This window comes from Gekko japonicus, unplaced genomic scaffold, assembly GCF_001447785.1.
Source record: "Gekko japonicus isolate JY-2015 unplaced genomic scaffold, Gekko_japonicus_V1.1 scaffold227, whole genome shotgun sequence".
In the NCBI taxonomy this organism is placed as follows: Eukaryota; Metazoa; Chordata; class Lepidosauria; order Squamata; family Gekkonidae; genus Gekko; species Gekko japonicus.
Window position 1 is genome coordinate 12,476 of NW_015164189.1, and position 16,687 is coordinate 29,162.

Below are 16,687 nucleotides of genomic sequence, written 5' to 3' on the forward strand. Positions count from 1 at the left end.
ACAAAAAAAGCCCTGTGGGGCAGGATTCATCACCTGAAGGATCGTGCCATGGTTGCCAGGTCATATGCATACTCACTTGGAAACGAATACTCACAGCCTGATCCTATGCATATTAATTTCATAGTCCACCTTTCTCACTGAGACTAAAGATGGACCACACGGTATAAATTAATGCAATCGATCAGATGAGACACCTAATAAACAATGCAATAAACGCGGGATTACAAAAGTTTGAAACTGAGCAAAAATGATTAGACATAATATGGCAAACGAGGAAGAAAATGGCATTCCCAAGGTAGAAAGCAATGCAGTAAGAGCAGGATAATACAGACAGCAAACAAATACGACGTAATAAACAGTGACAGTACCGTCCACAGCCCTGTTCCTTCTATAAAAGCACCTTCCTGAACCATTTTGTTATAGTACAGCCCTATTAAAAAGGTAAAGGTTCCCTTGCTCGAAAGCCAGTCGAATCCGACTCTAGGGTTGCGGTGCTCATCTGCGTTTCAAAGCCGAAGAGCCAGCGCTGTCCGAAGACGTTTCCGTGGTCATGTGGCCAGCATGACTAAACACCAAGGTACACGGAACGCTGTTACCTTCCCACCGAAGTGGTACCTATTTATCTACTTGCAATTTCTTGCTTTTGAACTGCTAGGTTGGCAGGAGCTAGAACTAGAGACGGGAGCTCACTCCGTCATGCGGCACCCAGGTCTCGAACTGCTGAACTACCGACCTTCCACAGCCTGCAGTTCAGCGTCTTAACCACTTGAGCCACTGCAGCTACAGCCCTATTACCTTTATAAAAATGCCCTCTGGAGCCATTCTGTTTTACACAGCTTGCAGAAGGACAGAAGCGTGGGAGCCTTCCTGACCTCCTCAGGGAGGTTATTTCACAAGGTGTGAGCCAGAACAGATAATGCATGCGTACAGGCAGTTGTTGATCTTACCCATTTGCAGGGTGGCACTTTAGAAGGTTTGCATTAGCAATTTAGTTCTTCTGTTCAGTTTGTGAATCATTTTAAAAGTTTTTATAGCTCTGACTTGCATCTTTGGCATCTGTTGGCATTTAATAACCTCTGTGTTCTCTTGTCAGGAAATGGACAGGCTTGTAACTAGAACAGGACACTGACAATCGCTAGATTTCAAATGTAGACAGGCAACAAAGACTAAGAATGAGCAGAGAAGTGAACCAATCTGTCCTCCAGAACGAGGTACAGACCACCCATCATAATCCTGGCTTCCTGGTTACCCCCGAAGAAAATCTGAATGCACCATGCAGGGAAGTTTTAGTAACAGATGATTCGATGGACATTCTTGGTGGGAATACTCCGTTTCAAATGACCAGAGCTTTCTCTTTCCCCTGCAGAAACTTTACACAGGACAGAGAAAGGAGGTTGTATTTACAGTTTAGAGTTTCAGTAAGTGGAAGAAAGGCTCCTGTGCTTCTGTGCTTCTGCAAACTATGTAAAACAGAGTTTTTTGGTTGGGCATTTTTAATAAGAAAGGTAACAGAGCAATAGGAAATGGGATTGTAATCTATGCTACTGTGTATGCTATGTATTAACTCTTTGCTTATGTACTATCTTGCTCTCACTGCACTCTTTTCTGCTTTTGTAATTCCATTTCCTGCATTGCTTGACATGATCATGTCTGATACTTCGTTGCACTTTTCTGATTGTTGTAATCCTAGTCCCACAACATTGCTTATTAGACCTCTCATGCTTTTGAATTGCATTGCTTTATACCCTAGAATCCTCCTCGAGTCTCCGCGAGAAAGGCAGACTATAAATAAAAGAAGCAAAGAACACTGTACTCATTTGTCCTCCTGACAAAAAAATTCTGGCTACAGGCCTGGTGCTCTTCTGAATATGGATGGGGGAAAGGGAGGGAAATCCAATGTGCTGTGCTGCAGGGCTTTCTCAGGCACAGATTGCAAAGGCATGTTTGTTTATCCAAAGCAGATTTTCTCCATGAGTCACAGTCACTGCGCACAGCACGAACTCCCATCTTTTGTAATAACAAATAAAAAGAGCCAACCTCCTTCCCTCCCATGGTATCACTTAGCAAACAGGCGGGGCCTGGAAAGAAGGCAAAAACTCCCAGAGGAAACTTTACGGGACCACAAGAGAGATTAAACCAGCCTAGGAAGGTCGCATCCGAGTTAGCATCATCATGACCGGGGGACACATCGGCACTGTCATGGTGACCGGAGCCAATCGGGGCATCGGTTTGGAACTGATCAGACAACTCGCAGAAATGCCCAACCCCCCAGAACGCATCTTTGCCACGTGCCGCGATCCTCAGGATAAGAGAATGCAGGTGAGAGCCAAGAATTTCTGAGCAAACAGCCCTTTTTGGAAAGGCCAGTTTTAGACCCCAGGAAATTTTACAGAGCTACTTTTCAGAAAAAGAAGAAGAAAAGCCAGCATGCTGCTGTCTTTGCAGGCTAAAATAGAAGGCCTTAGCAGCCCAAAAACAAAGGCATTCCTTTGGCCCTCAGAGTGTCAGTGGGACTTATGCAAAAGACAGTAGTGTCCATTCACCGCAGTCAGGAAAGTCTCCCACACAAGCCTCATTGAAAAACCTGGCCTAAAGGGAGGAAGAACTGGCCACAGAGCAGAAGTATTATAATTCTTGTGGGAGACTGGGCCAGGGAAAATGTTGGGGCTGGACCGGTGTCAGTGCAGCCAGACTTGAGGCAGCTGGCGAGGCCCAGGGCTTTTGGTGGGGCCCACGACCACCAACACTCCACCCACGTGCCTTCCCTACTGCCTCCCCTTCCCCTGCCTGCTCACAAATGCTCAATACCCATGCTCCCAGCTATACATGCTGCCCAGCATTGTTGAGGAGGAACATGCAGTTGGTGCATGGCAGTGATATCCCAGTAACGATGGTGGCGGCACCTCCAACTAGGTGCGCTGGCCAGTGCCATCAGGCTAAGGCCATGAAGGTGGTAAGAAGGCTTACGGGTAAAGGAAGTACACATGGGAATGTGGGGGGCACGGGTGCGGGTGGAAAGGAAGTGTGACCAGTAGGGTCTGGTGGCAAGCAGAAAGGGGGCCCATTGAAATTCTCTGCCCGGGGCCCACACAAATATGGAACCAACCCTGTGGGGAAGAACCCGCCATGTGGATGCGCCATAGCCACTGCAAATGTCTCTGCATTTGCAGCAGTGTGAGGAGGGCAATCGCTATGTAGAAGCAGCCTTGGAGACATGACCAGTTGCCTGGTGGATGTGCCCTTGCGGAACCTTCTCATTAGAAAACAGTTTTGATCTACAGCATAATTCAGCAGAATTTCTGGGGGCATGTTACTGATAAGGATTTGCAGAGCTCTGTGTGTGTTTCATTTCTGCAGGAGCATGGGCTTTATTATGGCTTTAATATTTTTGATCAAGTTGCTAGTCCTTATGGCTTGAAAGTGTGTGGGCAATGCCTGCAAAAATTTCAGAAGCTGTGTGGCATGTCAAATAGGGTTTTCTCCAAGAATAAACTCAGATTAAATAATTCAAACATAGATCATTAATATACATTTTAATGCATTAAAAATGTGCATTCTCCCTTTCAATACAAGTCCTCGGGACCATTTACTTGCATACTAAAACATCAACCCCTGACCTAGATGGCCCAGGCTAGCCTGAGCTCACCAGATCTCGGAAGCTAAGCAGCATCAGCCTTGGTTAATACTCAGATAGGTCACCCCCCCAAGGAAGACCAGAGTTGCTACACAGGGCCAGGCAATGGAAAACCACCTCTGTTTGTCTCTTAGCTTGAAAACCCTACGGGGTGACCATCGGTTGGCTTCAGCTTGATGGCACTTTCCCCAAAACATCAAAAGAACCCAGAAATTACAGAAAAGCAACAAAGATGAATATACTAGCAGCAGCAAGCAACAATCCTTTAATAAGGCGGTTATCCCAAGCATACTTCCTGGGGAGTAGGTGCCTTTGAACTCCATGGGATGTACTCTGGGTTCATATGCTTAGATTTGCACCACAAATCTCTTTTCATACACCATGAAAAGCTTAAGCAAAAAATACTTCCCCTCAAGTATTTTTACCTAGCCTCCAAGGCTGTTCCCACACAGAGTGCGCCGCATGACGGAGTGAGCTCCCGTCCTAGCAGTTCAAAAGCAAGAAATTGCAAGTAGATAAATAGGTACCACTTCAGTGGGAAGGCAACAGCGTTCCGTGCGCCTTGGTGTTTAGTCATGCCAGCCACATGACCACGGAAATGTCTTCGGAACCTTTACCTTTTTAACAGGGTTTTCAAGGTAGAGGTGAACAAAGGTGGTTTGCCATTGCCTGCCTCTGCACAGCAACCCTGGACTTTCTTGGTGGTCTCCCATCCAAGTACTAACCAGGCTTGACCCTACTTAACTTCCAAGATTTTATGAGACTGACCTAGCCTGGGCCATCGAGGTCAGGGCTGCATAGATGTTAGGTAAAAGTAAAGGTTCCCTTGCTCGAAAGCCAGTCAAATCTGACTCTAGGGTTGCTGTCCTCATCTCTGTTTCAAAGCCGAAGAGCCAGCGCTGTCCGAAGACATTTCCGTGGTCATGTGGCCGGCATGACTAAACACCAAGGCGCACGGAACACTGTTACCTTCCCACTGAAGTGGCACCTATTTATCTACTTGCAATTTCTTGCTTTTGAACTCCTAGGTTGGCAGGAGCTGGAACTAGAGACGGGAGCTCACTCCGTCATGCGGCACACTCAGGTCTTGAACTGCTGAACTACCGACCTTCCACAGCCTGCAGTTCAGCGTCTTAACCACTTGAGCCATTACAGCTTAGATGTTACCAGGATATAAATAACAGGTCTGGTTCCTCCAGGAAGGACTAAAGAAAACCCGCAAGCTTCTCGTGATATAACATACAATCTTTTCTGATTCCAGGAGATGAAAAAGCTGGCTGCCAAACATCCCAGCATTGTGATACTGAAGCTTGGTATGTCCACTGCATTCTTCTTGAATTTTCCTCCATTACCATTTCTTTATCCATGTTGCTAATTGGGGGTGGGGGGGATGACACTAGGGGCACAGGCTTCTGGGGGCTGAGTTTACCCTGAAGGTCCTTGGGAGTCAGGCAAGGGAACGGTAGAAGATACCATGGGTGCAAACTGCTGTTGGGTCGCAGCCAACTTATGGGGACCCCTCATGGGTGTTTTTGAGGCAAGACATGTTCAGAGGTGGTTTGCCATTACCTGTTCAGAGGTGGTTTGCCATTACCTGCTTCAGCATGGTAACCCTGGACTTCCTTGGCGGTCTCCCATCCAAATACTAATGAGGGCCGACCCTGCTTAGCTTCTGAGATCTGAGGGCTAGCCCAGGCCATCCAATGCACAGCACAAGACACTGTCCATGTTTATTTACTTCATTTGCTTCATGTACCCCAGTGCAGACCCAAAGTGGCTTATATAGTTTTCCTCTTCTCCATTTTATCCTCTCAACAACCCTGTGAGGTTGGCTGGGCTGAAAGAGAGAGTGACTAGCCTGAGGTCACCCAGCAAGGTTCCATGGCAGAGTGAAGATTTGAACCCAAGTCTCCCAGATCCTAGTCTCTAACCACTACATCACACTGTCATGTTTTTCCTAACTGAGAATCATGTGTGTTTTCTCCTGAACAGGAGTGGGCCCAAAGAAATCTTTCTGGCAGGTCTTTGGTAGCTCTCTGGGCTCAATCCTGGCACCAATGCTGAGATAAAGTACTGTGCCAACCCACCCACTAGAGTGTTTCTTTAGCAGTCCCCTGTCTTTGTTCTTGCTGTATAGAAACCTGCATGCCTTCTGGCTTCATTCAGGGCAGGAAAGAGGAATATTCATGAGCTAAGTGCATCACTCAACACTTGACGCTTGGCTTCTGGGCAAACTTCTCATTCCTATAAGCTTTATTGTTTAGAAAAATGGGTTCTCCCTTAAACCCATCTGCATAGGGTGGAAGGTTCAGAGCAATCTTCTCCAAGTCAAGGCCTGTTTAGACCTTATTTATGTTGGCAGAGTTTAAACATGCAGAGGAACAGAGCACCAACTGTTTAAAGACAATAACTCGGTTTATTAAAGAAGAAATAAACACTGGTAGACCAGAGGAGAGGGAGAGAGACTTAACTGACTAACTGCTGTGAGAGACAGGAACAAAGGGGGATGGCTCAGCTGGAGCAGGGAGTCTCCAAAGAGCCAATCAGGAGACAGGAAGAACATAATTTGAAATTGTGGGAAGTCCCTAATCTAGCTGTGCTAGCAGTCCTTCAACTGTCATCTATAAGCTGTTGTTCTGATCTTCTCCAAATAGGTGCACTATAGACCTTGTATAGTCCAGCACCCCTTCTCAAGGTCTATTGTGCAAGTCTACAAGATTCAATTTTCTTCGTAGAATTTCAACTTTGAAAAACAGTGTTCGAGTTTAATGAAAAACTTCCGGTTTATGCCAACACATAGGCAAACACATCTCCCGGACGTCCCGGGGATGTAAACTGCACACCAGCGTGTGGGAGCGGGTCCAACGGGTTGTGACACACACACACACCCGGAGCCTTGGTAAAAGGCTCCCAGCCAGGGGGCTTATAGTATGGCTGCGAGAGTTGGACTATAAGGAAGGCCAAGTGCCGAAGAATAGATTCTTTTGAACTATGGTGCTGGAGAAGACTCTTGAGAGTCCCTTGGACTGCAAGAAGATCAAATCAGTCAATCCTAAAAGAAATCAACCCTGACTGTTCCCTGGAAGGCCAGATAATGAAACTGAAGCTCAAATACTTTGGCCACCAAATGAGAAGGGAGCACTCACTGGAGAAGACCCTGATGCTGGGAAAGATTGAAGGTCAAAGAAGACGGGGACGGCAAAGGATGAGATGGTTAGACAGTATCATAGATGCAACGAATATGAAATTGAGCCAACTTTAGAGGACGGGGGAAGACAGGAGGGCCTGGCGTGATCTGGTCCATGGGGTCGCGAAGAGTCGGACTTGACTGTGCGACTGAACAACAACAACAAACAAAGAGGGGCAACCTCTTTGATGGCCGAAAGCCGGGGAATTGAGGCGCCCCTCCGCCCCTGCCGCTGAGTGACGCATGTTACGAGTGCTGCTGACCAGGACAAGCATTGGAGATTGGGCGAAATAAATGATGACGAGCGAGGCCGAATGGCCAACAACGAACTGTGAGTCAGGTTGAAGCGAGCATGAAGATATAAAAAGAAGCTGCCCCCTCTAAAGAGCGACGGGAAAGCGAGCGGGGGAGGGGTCCCTCCCAAACGCATCGACGAAACACGGAAGGAAAGAGGGGGGAGCGGAAAAATAAGTGTTTAAAACTGTTTTGAGAGACTTACCAGAGTGCGGAAAAGCGTTCGGGCAAACATCAGAGACTTTTGCAACTTTTTTGAAAAGTAAACAAATCCAAAAAGATGGCGGGGAAGAAACCGGAGAAAGAGAAGCGATTGAAATCGAAACTAGGTGGCAGTCCCCGAACAGATGAGGTCACTGAGCTCGCAAAACTTTTAGCTGACTCCCTGCACCCTCTCCTGGACGAGATCACTGGCATTAAACAACAATTGTCAACAATTGGGCAGAGTCCGGCAGAGCAGCAGATGCAGTTGACTCAATCCTTAAAAGCAACAGAGCAAATGGGAGAGAAGGTGAAGGAAATGAACGTCACTACTAAAAAGGTTAAGAAAAAGGTGCAAAAGTTGGAAATTAAGCAAGCTACGAAAGAGTCAAAGCTTTTACAGCTACAAATGGATAAAGCAAATTTGGTCCTACGGTTTCAAGGGGTCCCAGAAAATAAAGGAGAGAATCTGAAGAAACAACTGAGTGAAGCATTAGCTCTCTTCTTCTCTTCTTCTTTAAAGCACGTGAATTTCTGCAGATACAACTTGAGAAACTAGAAGAGGGCAAAGGGGAGGAAGAAGAAAGCAAATCTGATGGCGAGTTGGACTTGGGGTCTTCGGACGAGGACTCCCCCTCCGAAAAGGGGGTGGCTGCCCCCAAAAGCCCATATAAACTGAGGATTAGAAAAGATAAGAATAAAAAAGGGCTGAAGGACTCTGATTTGTGCCTGAAAAAAGTGGAAATAACTTGGGGATGCTCTGGGATTTTCTTTAAACAGTTAAAGGGATGGTTAAACGATATTATTTTAGCATAACCGACTAAATTCATTGTATTATTAGTAGCTTTTTGAAAATAGCATGATGTTAAGCTCATGTATTGATCTCCTACTCTTGGGCTTTTAGTTAGTTGTGGGTCTTTTTTCTTTCTCCCCCTAGATGTAGTTCCCTTCCCCATTTTTTCTGTTGTAGTTTTTGTAGTCTGAAAAAAAACAATAAAAACCTCCCCCCCAGGGGATGAAAAAAGAAAAACAAAGAAAAACAGTGTTTGAGTTTAACAACTGTATGTTTAGAAAAATCTATTAGTATTCTACCCTCCTTCCTGGAGGTGCTTCTGTGAATGTCCATTTCTGATTCTTATTGGAAATTTAATTCCTTTTTCTGTGGCATTTCTCCATCTTTCTGCCTGACCCGCAGGGGGATCCAGGCTCTGCTTCTGGATCTTCTTGCATGCATGCCATGATGACATCACCTGGAAGTGACATCATCATGTTGGGGTGACACTCTAGTTTTTGGGCAAAACTCTATGGATTTTTTTGCTTTCAAAACCATAGTGTTTGCCCCAAAACTAGAGCATAACCCCCCCTGTGACATCATCATGTCTGGGATGTCAACTGGCAACATCCCTTTTTGGGGGTGGGGCTTCCCCCACCTGCCAGCTGGCCAGCAGCAGATTGGAGCCCCCAAAAGCTGGTAACCCTATTCCATTGCAGTCTCTATTTTGGTCAGGTAGGACAGTTTTCTTCATGGTACTCTCTTCTTGGCTCTAGCTGATCATCTGACATCTTGTTCCTCATCCCTTCCTGGTTGCAAATTCATATAGTTTGTGTTTTGGATCAAGGATTCTATATCCCTCACATCCCAAAACATATCCAACAAAAATACCTTGCTCAATCCTTAAATCCAACTTGGACTACTTTTCTTTGATAATGTCCATTTCTTCTGTAGTTTTAGATTTTTCCTTTTCACCCATGTAGACTACATTGCAAATTCATATAGTTTGTGTTTTTGGATCAAGGATTCTATATCCCTCACATCCCAAAACATATCTAACAAAAATACCTTGCTCAATCCTTAAATCCAACTTGGACCGCTTTTCTTTGGGAATGTAGACAAAGGCTTTTGACCCAAATACTCTTAGATGTTTAATGCTGGGTTTCTGCCCATACCACAGTTTATACAGCGTGCTCTTGACACCTTTTGTGGGTAACTTGTTTTGTAGATAAGTGGAAGTGTTGATGGCTTCTCCCCAGTATTTCTCTGGTAGATCTGCTTCTAGTAACATGTGTCTGCACATTTCTGTCAGGGAGTGTTTTTTCCTCTCAGCAATGCTATTTTTGTTCTGGTGCGTACGGGATAGTGAGTTGATGTTCAGTACCTTGTTCAGTTAAATACCTTTTAATGTCATGTCCCACATAGTCTCCCCTGTTGTCAGTTTGGATTGCCAGCGGTTTTCTCTGGAACCTGTTGCTAACCATTCCAACATATGTCTTGAGTTTTTCAAATACTTCACTCTTCTCCCTGATCAAGTAGGTAACTGTGTATTTAGATAAATCATCAATGAAAGTCAAAATATATCTGTTCCCAATGGTCTCTGTTTTCATTGGACCACAAATATCACTATGAATGAGCTCTAGGGGGCACTTTGGTTTGGTTCATGATTGTTGCTGAAACTTGGTCTTGTCCCCTTTGCTTGGATGCAATACATGCAATTCCTTTCAATTGTACATTTATTTGTTTGTATGTCTTTGGTCAAATTCTGGTTCTCAAGTTGGGCAATTGCATAATTATCTCTATGCCCAAATCTTCAGTGCCATAACCTGGAACATCACTTATGATTGCAACTTTTTGTCAAATTTGTACTTTGTGTGCATGTGTCCAGAGCATATAAATCTTCATACACTCCTCCCTGTTGCAGTCAGTTCACCATCTTGTTTTATAAGACATCTTTCTGCAAATGAGGTCACCATTCCTCTTTTTGAAAGAACTGTTACTGAAAGCAAGTTATTTGCTAGTTGTAGCACATACAATACAAACACTTCTCAATAAGGATTTCTCTGACCTGTCCATCTGGGAGTCTGCATTATATAGTTCCCGATCCTACCCCTTCTGCCACAACAGATCTCCCATCAGCTACACTTAGTTCATTTATCACATTTGATAGAGAGAGATTTTCTTTTGACTGTATTTAGCATACAACATTTTCATGAGTCTTGAGTAGACTAAAGTCAAAACAACCAAATTTTGTTCTGCAGTATCTCTGCCAGCACTTCTTAGCTCTTGATTCAGAACAAGCTTTTGATCTAAGTGCTCTTGCAGATTATCCCCTTCAGGCATCCTTATGCTAAATAGCTTCTTTTGGATATAGAGCTGGTTCTTAAGAGAAGAGCTAAAATAAATTCTCTCCAGTACAGACTGCCTTTGCAGTTTCCATGTTAATGACTTGCAAAACATCTCTGTTGGACAAAGCTTTTATTAATGCACCTCTTGCCTTCTCATTGTGCATGTGCCAGGGCTTCTGCTTTGCTGGGGTGTCATCTCCTGGTTGGGATTCATTGATGACGTGCCCAGAGTCCCATTTCAAGCAAGTGGCTTTTCATTCTCTTCCCCCAGATGAGAAAATTATTGTTTGTCAACCTATCTAGTAGGTAGTTGTGTTCAGCTGTGCAGGAAACAGCCATTTTGCAGTTTCTTCTTTTGTCTACCAATTTTTCTAAACTTTCCATTTTTTGCAGCAGTGCTCACACTGGACCCAGAACCCTGTTGGCAGACTTTAAACATGCGGAGGTACAAAGAACCAACTGTTTAAAGAAAATATCTTGGTTTATTAAACTCTGATGGAACAGAGAAGAGGGAGAAAGAGACTTAAGCAACTAATTGCTGTAGAGACAAGAATGAAGGAGGGCAGCTCAGGTGGAGCAGGAAGTCTCCAAAGAACCAATCAGGAGACAGGAAGGACATAGTTTGAAATTGTGAAAAGTCCTAAGCTAGCTATGCTAACTAGCAGTCCTTCAGCTGTCCCCTATAAGTTGTTCTTCTGATCTTCAAGTAGGTGCACTATCATACTTGTATATTCCAACAATTCAGTAGCTAGGACTGTAGCTGGAATAAACCCTTCCTCCTGCTGTTTTTTTCCCACCTTCTTCTCTCTTTGTTTTTTTGGGGGGTGTCATTTAGTGCTTTGTTTTTCTCCCTGAGGGAGACTCAAAGCAGTTGACAGAACCACCCAATTGAAATAAACAGCAATATAAGCAAGAAAAGTACAACGAATTAAAACCCCACCAACCTTTTGTAGATGTTAAATCTGGTGGCCAGCTCCCTTAAGTCACAGGCCATGAGCTGTGGCCTAACGGCCAAGACATTCACACCTGCAGTTTTATACCTGGCAGACAGAAAGAAGACACAAGCACAGCTGATGTGGTGTGCAGCCAGCCAAATGTTCCTGAACAGTTCCCCTCTCCTTGCCCCAGTTGACCCTTGTTGGGGATAGTAACAGTATATAGGCAGTAGCAACCTTAAAATATTACTCTTCGAGTCTCCACCACATGGGTTGATCTCACAGGGAAAGGCAATGGCAGCAGTGACTGGACAGTAATATGTATCTGTTCAATGCTCCAGTTTTGGGTGAATCCTAGAGTATCCCACTGATGTGGTGATGTCACTCCTGGGTTTGGACCAGAAGTGACATGGTGCTAATGGTACAACAATGCTTTCCCCCATCCATTTTCCCCTCTCCACCTTGCCAAGCAATGGCGGGAACAGAAGCCAGACGGCAGAGAACAGAAGACCTGGAGAGCATAGAATACATACAGCCTCTGGAAGCTGTACCTCCCTGAATACATGGAAACATCAAACTGTCTTATACTGTAATGAGACTGTCAGTCCCTTGAAGTGAATCTTGTCCATTCGGACAAGCAGGTTCTCCTGGGTCTCCAGTCTTCCGCTTCATCTCTTACCCTATCCTTTTTGGCAGGAGATGCCAGGGATTGAACTTGGGATCTTCTGTGTGCCAAGCAGATGTTCTGCTGCTGAACCACAGCCCCTCCTGACAAAGGAAGCTGTTAGGCCATTGATCCATCGCAACCATGACAACCCTCCAAGGCACCTGGCTGAGAAAGCTCTTTGCCAGCCCTGCTACCTGAGACCTGAATGGCTCAGGCACGCCTCTCAAAGAAGGTTATAAACTTTGTGCAAATAACAGCATCACTTAGATTAACTGTACTGCTTCTAGACAAAAGGAACAAAGTGGCTTCCCAAGAATGCCCCTGCGCTGGCATGCCTGCTGTCAATCTGTCCTCGATGTTCTCACTTTTCATATATTGTTTGCTGCTCCCCACACACAGCAACTCCCTGGCAGTTCCATTAGCTTTGCTTGTTACATCCTGCCTGCAGCTGAGATGGGGTTCCTCCACCCATAAGAAAAGCTTTGGGTTTTGTTTTTGAAACAAAAAACTTACATAACTGCCCTGTATTGAGTTAGAACCTCCGCCCTTCTAGTTTACTTCGGTGAAAGCCAGTGTGGTGTAGTGATCAGAGTGTTAGATTAGGACCTGGGAAGGGTAAAGGTAAAGATTTCCCTTGCTCGAAAGCCAGTTGAATCCAACTCTAGGGTTGCAGTGCTCATCTCCGTTTCCAAGCCAAAGAGTCAGCACTGTCCGAAGACGTTTCTGTGGTCATGTGGCCAGCATGACTAGACGCCGAGGTGCACGGAACACTGTCACCTTCTGACCAAGCGGTACCTATTTATCTACTTGTAATTTCTTGCTTTCAAACTGCTAGGTTGGCAGGAGCTGGAGCCAGAGACGGGAGCTCACTCCATCATGCGGCACTAGGATCTCGAACTGAAGACCTACTCTTCCCACCTGCAGTTCAGCGTCTTAACCTCTGAGCCACCGCAGCTCCTTAAAGGACCTGGGAAACCCAGGTTCGAATCCCCATTCTGCCATGAAAGCTTGGCTGGGTGATCTGGCCCAGTCACGTACTCTCAGCCTAACCCACCTCACAGAGGATAAAATGGAGGAAAACTGAATTGACTTAAGTCCATTTGGATCCTCATTGGGAAGAAAGGCAGGATACAAATGAAGTTAACGAAAGAAATACGCAGATTGATAACAGTTCTGTGGGGGTTCTTCTCAACCCTGCCGGGATCCAATGCTGAGAGATGCCGGGAATTGAAACTGGAGCATTCTATACGTAAAGGTCTATCACTAAGCCATGGCGTCCCTTTCTCTCACTTTCTATCACTAAGCTATGGTCTCTTCCCTAAAGCAAGCCACACTTGTTTAAAAAACAAAGCATCCAAAAATGTGAATTACATACTGAATCCGTCCCACTAACAAGTATTGGTGCCCCATCAGATTGCAGAGGATAGAAGTTTTCACCTTTATGCCAGAGAGGCAGACAGTGGGGTTTAACAGGGTCAAGGGGTATACTTATCTTTAAATAAGCCTCCGGAAGCTATTGGTTCGGTCTGAGCCTGGATGCTGTGGTCACGTGGCTGAGGGAGGACTAGGTACACTGAGAACTTTGCAGCAAACACAATCACCATGAATTCCCTTGATTATGTGAGAGGTCAGCCCCTGCTCAAATTGCCTCAATGCTTCTTGGCAAAGTTTGTCTCAAGTATAGTACTGTGCTGAGCACCTTTGCAGCTGTATAGTAGCCCCTTGGTTGTTGCAACTTGTGGCTGTGTTAACCCAGTTCAAGAATCAAATCATCTCATTTGTTGGAAAAGAAACATTCCCTGGGGTCATGGTCACTCAAATAATTAAACTGACTGTCATATAATATACAGAATCACTTGCCATTTGTCTTCCCTTTGTGCTTGCAAAGTCAAATGCATCTTTTAAATGATCGACACTGAATAGAATGTATTGCTTGCTTTTTGTGCCTGCGCAGGCATCAGCATCCATTCAAGGAGGGATTGCAAGAGTAGCCGGGTTAATGAACAGATACTGAGACACTTAAGTAGGAAGTGTCAGCTCAAAAAACCTGGAAGTGCTTTTTGTTTTTCATTATACTAAGTGATCTTTCAAAATTGGAGGCAACGGCAAATGGGCATATGTGAAAGTGGAGAGAATCATGAGACAAAGCAGGGTAGTCATGTAGACAGACACATCCAAATTCATTTGGATGCTTCTGGACAGCTCCCTGCTTGTGACCCATAAACAGAAAGTGAGCTTTCTTCAGCTACATCAAGGTAAAATATATAATTGATCACTGTTCTGGACTCTACCGATCAAGCTTTGGTGATACACACTACTGTAACCTCTAGTACTGACCTTTCAATTGTTCAGGGCTACCCTTAAAAATGGCCCAGAAACGGCAACTTGTGCAAAATGTACCATTTCAGCTTAAAACCAGTGTTCCCTCTAAGCTGAGTTAGTGTGAGCTAGCTCACAGTTTTTTAGCCTCCGGCTCACACATTTTCCTCTTAGCTCAGGAAGGATGGCTCCAGAGCAAACTAATTTATGCAGCAGCCAAATCACTCGCTCACAACTTTAATGCCAGTAGCTCATAAAGTAGGGTTTTTGCTCACCAGACTCCACACCTTAGAGGGAGCATTGCTTATAACTAGCGTTAACCGTTTTGGATAATAACATCTATCCTGGAATATATTTCCTGACATCCTATTTGTTTCCTAATTTAATTTAAGGTGCCAGCTCTTTCCTTTAAAGCCTTTTCTAGCCCAAAACCCACATACTTGGAGGACTGTCACTTCCTATATCAACCTGTGGAGCCACTATGCTGCTTCTGAGTGTGCGGCGATTAGAGTGTTGGATTAGGATCTGGGAGGCTCAGGTTCAAACCCCCACTCTGCCACGGAAGCTTGCTGGGTGACCTTGGGCCAGTCATTCTCTCCCTAAGCCCAACCTACCTCACAGGGTGATTGTTGTGAGGACAAAGGTGAATATTGTTGTAAGCTGCTTTGGGTCCCCATTGGGGATAAAAGTGGGGTACAAATATATAACTGCAATTGTGCCAACAGTGTGCTAAGAGCACCAGCATCACCAACATGCAGGTTGGTAGGACACGACTTAGCCTGCCTGTGGGCTTTTTCAGTGGTGGCGTCTGCCCTCACTGTTGGCCTTCGGAGAGTTCTGTAAGGCAGAGCATTTTAGGCAGGCCTTCGGTAACGGACAGAGATACGGTGATGGATTACTTGGCTCTTCTACAATATTCACAACGATGCTCGCTTTGATAAACATTTTTACAGCATCTTGTTTTGTATCCCGTGTATTTATGTCAGCTGCCTTAATGCTTTCGTTGAGGGAGAAACTGCAGAATACTCATCTTTCAGTAAGCAAATGCCAAACAGGAAGAGGTACATTTATCCCAAACCACCCAAACGCACACTAGACATCTCTTGGAATGGACCTAAGCAGTTTCCATGACTAGTTCCCTTTACGTCCTCATTCTAGAGGCCACTGACGAAGAGAGCATCAAGGCTGCGGCAAAGGAAGTCGAGGCCCACTTGGCCGGAAAAGGGCTCAACCTTTTGATAAACAATGCTGGTGTCATGCCCCCAAGCACACTAGAGTCGGTGACCCAAGAAGACATGCTGAATGTGTGCAAAATCAACCTTGTTGGGCCAATGCTGGTGACCAAGGTACAGCTTTGTATCATGCCACGTTCCGGGGGGCACCTTTTCCCATAAAGGAAGAAACTATAGGGTGAATATACAACAGTAAAAACCAAAGAGGGATCCCAACCTGTCTCTCAGCTGCAAGGCAAATCCAGGCTTCCTCTCACTGTAGCAGCTGAAATAACAGGTCTAATACCTGATTCTGAACCTGGTCCCTGGAGTACAGATCCAAAAAACCCATACAATGGGGCCAGGTACAGAGATAGGGGAGACACTTCTGCAAACCTGGGGGGGATGCCTAGGTATGCAGAATAACTGCAATATATGATTTTTAAAATTGTGGTGGCTTAACCCCATCCACCCCCAATGCCAAGTGAAATCTCAGGAAACCTTGAGAGATCATGGTTGGCCGTTTGGGATTGCTTAGCAACTGCACCCGGAAGGCGGGAGAGAAAATTGTGGTGGCAGGATGGGAAAAGGGAGAGGATATGGCAATGGGAAGGCTAGAGAAACTGGAGGCGGTGGATGGGATTTCCCTCCCCTGCAAGTCTTTGCTTACACCAGTAAACCAGGTGCTGGTTCAGTTGCCCTACTCATCTCTAAGTGGGCTGTACGTTTATTTCAATGTCAATTCACTACATTAAAATGAACTAAAAGAGCCAGTTTGGTGTAGTGGTTAGGAGCACAGACTCTAATATGGGAGAACCGGGTTTGATTCCCCACTCTTTCGCATGCAGCTGTGACCTTGGGTCAGTCACAAGTTCTCTCAGAGCTGTTCTCTCGAGAGCTGTCCTCGAAAGAGCTCTCTCAGCCCCACCTGCCTTACAGGGTGTCTGTGGTGGGGTGAGGAGGGGAGGGCAAGGGAAAGGAGACAGTAAGATGCTCTGAGACTCCGAGTGAAGGGCGGGTATAAATCCAATCTCTTCTTCTTCTTCTAAAGCATTACACAAATGAGGGAAAGACAATTGCAGGAAATGGCTCTGTTTGTTTTTATCCACAGGCATTCCT

The 16,687-nt window shown here is 45.3% G+C and overlaps 1 protein-coding gene across 1 annotated transcript in view; it reads left to right on the forward strand.

The window, feature by feature from the left end:
* The first annotated feature begins 2,055 nt into the window (after positions 1 to 2,055).
* LOC107107884 (C-factor-like) overlaps positions 2,056 to 16,687 on the forward strand; it is an 18,935-nt gene continuing 4,303 nt past the window's right edge. Inside the window, exons 1-3 of the mRNA XM_015408247.1 lie at positions 2,056 to 2,319; positions 4,896 to 4,947; positions 15,516 to 15,703. Coding sequence (XP_015263733.1) covers positions 2,173 to 2,319; positions 4,896 to 4,947; positions 15,516 to 15,703 — 387 coding nt within the window. The 5' untranslated portion in view covers positions 2,056 to 2,172. The remainder of the gene's footprint in view (positions 2,320 to 4,895; positions 4,948 to 15,515; positions 15,704 to 16,687) is intronic.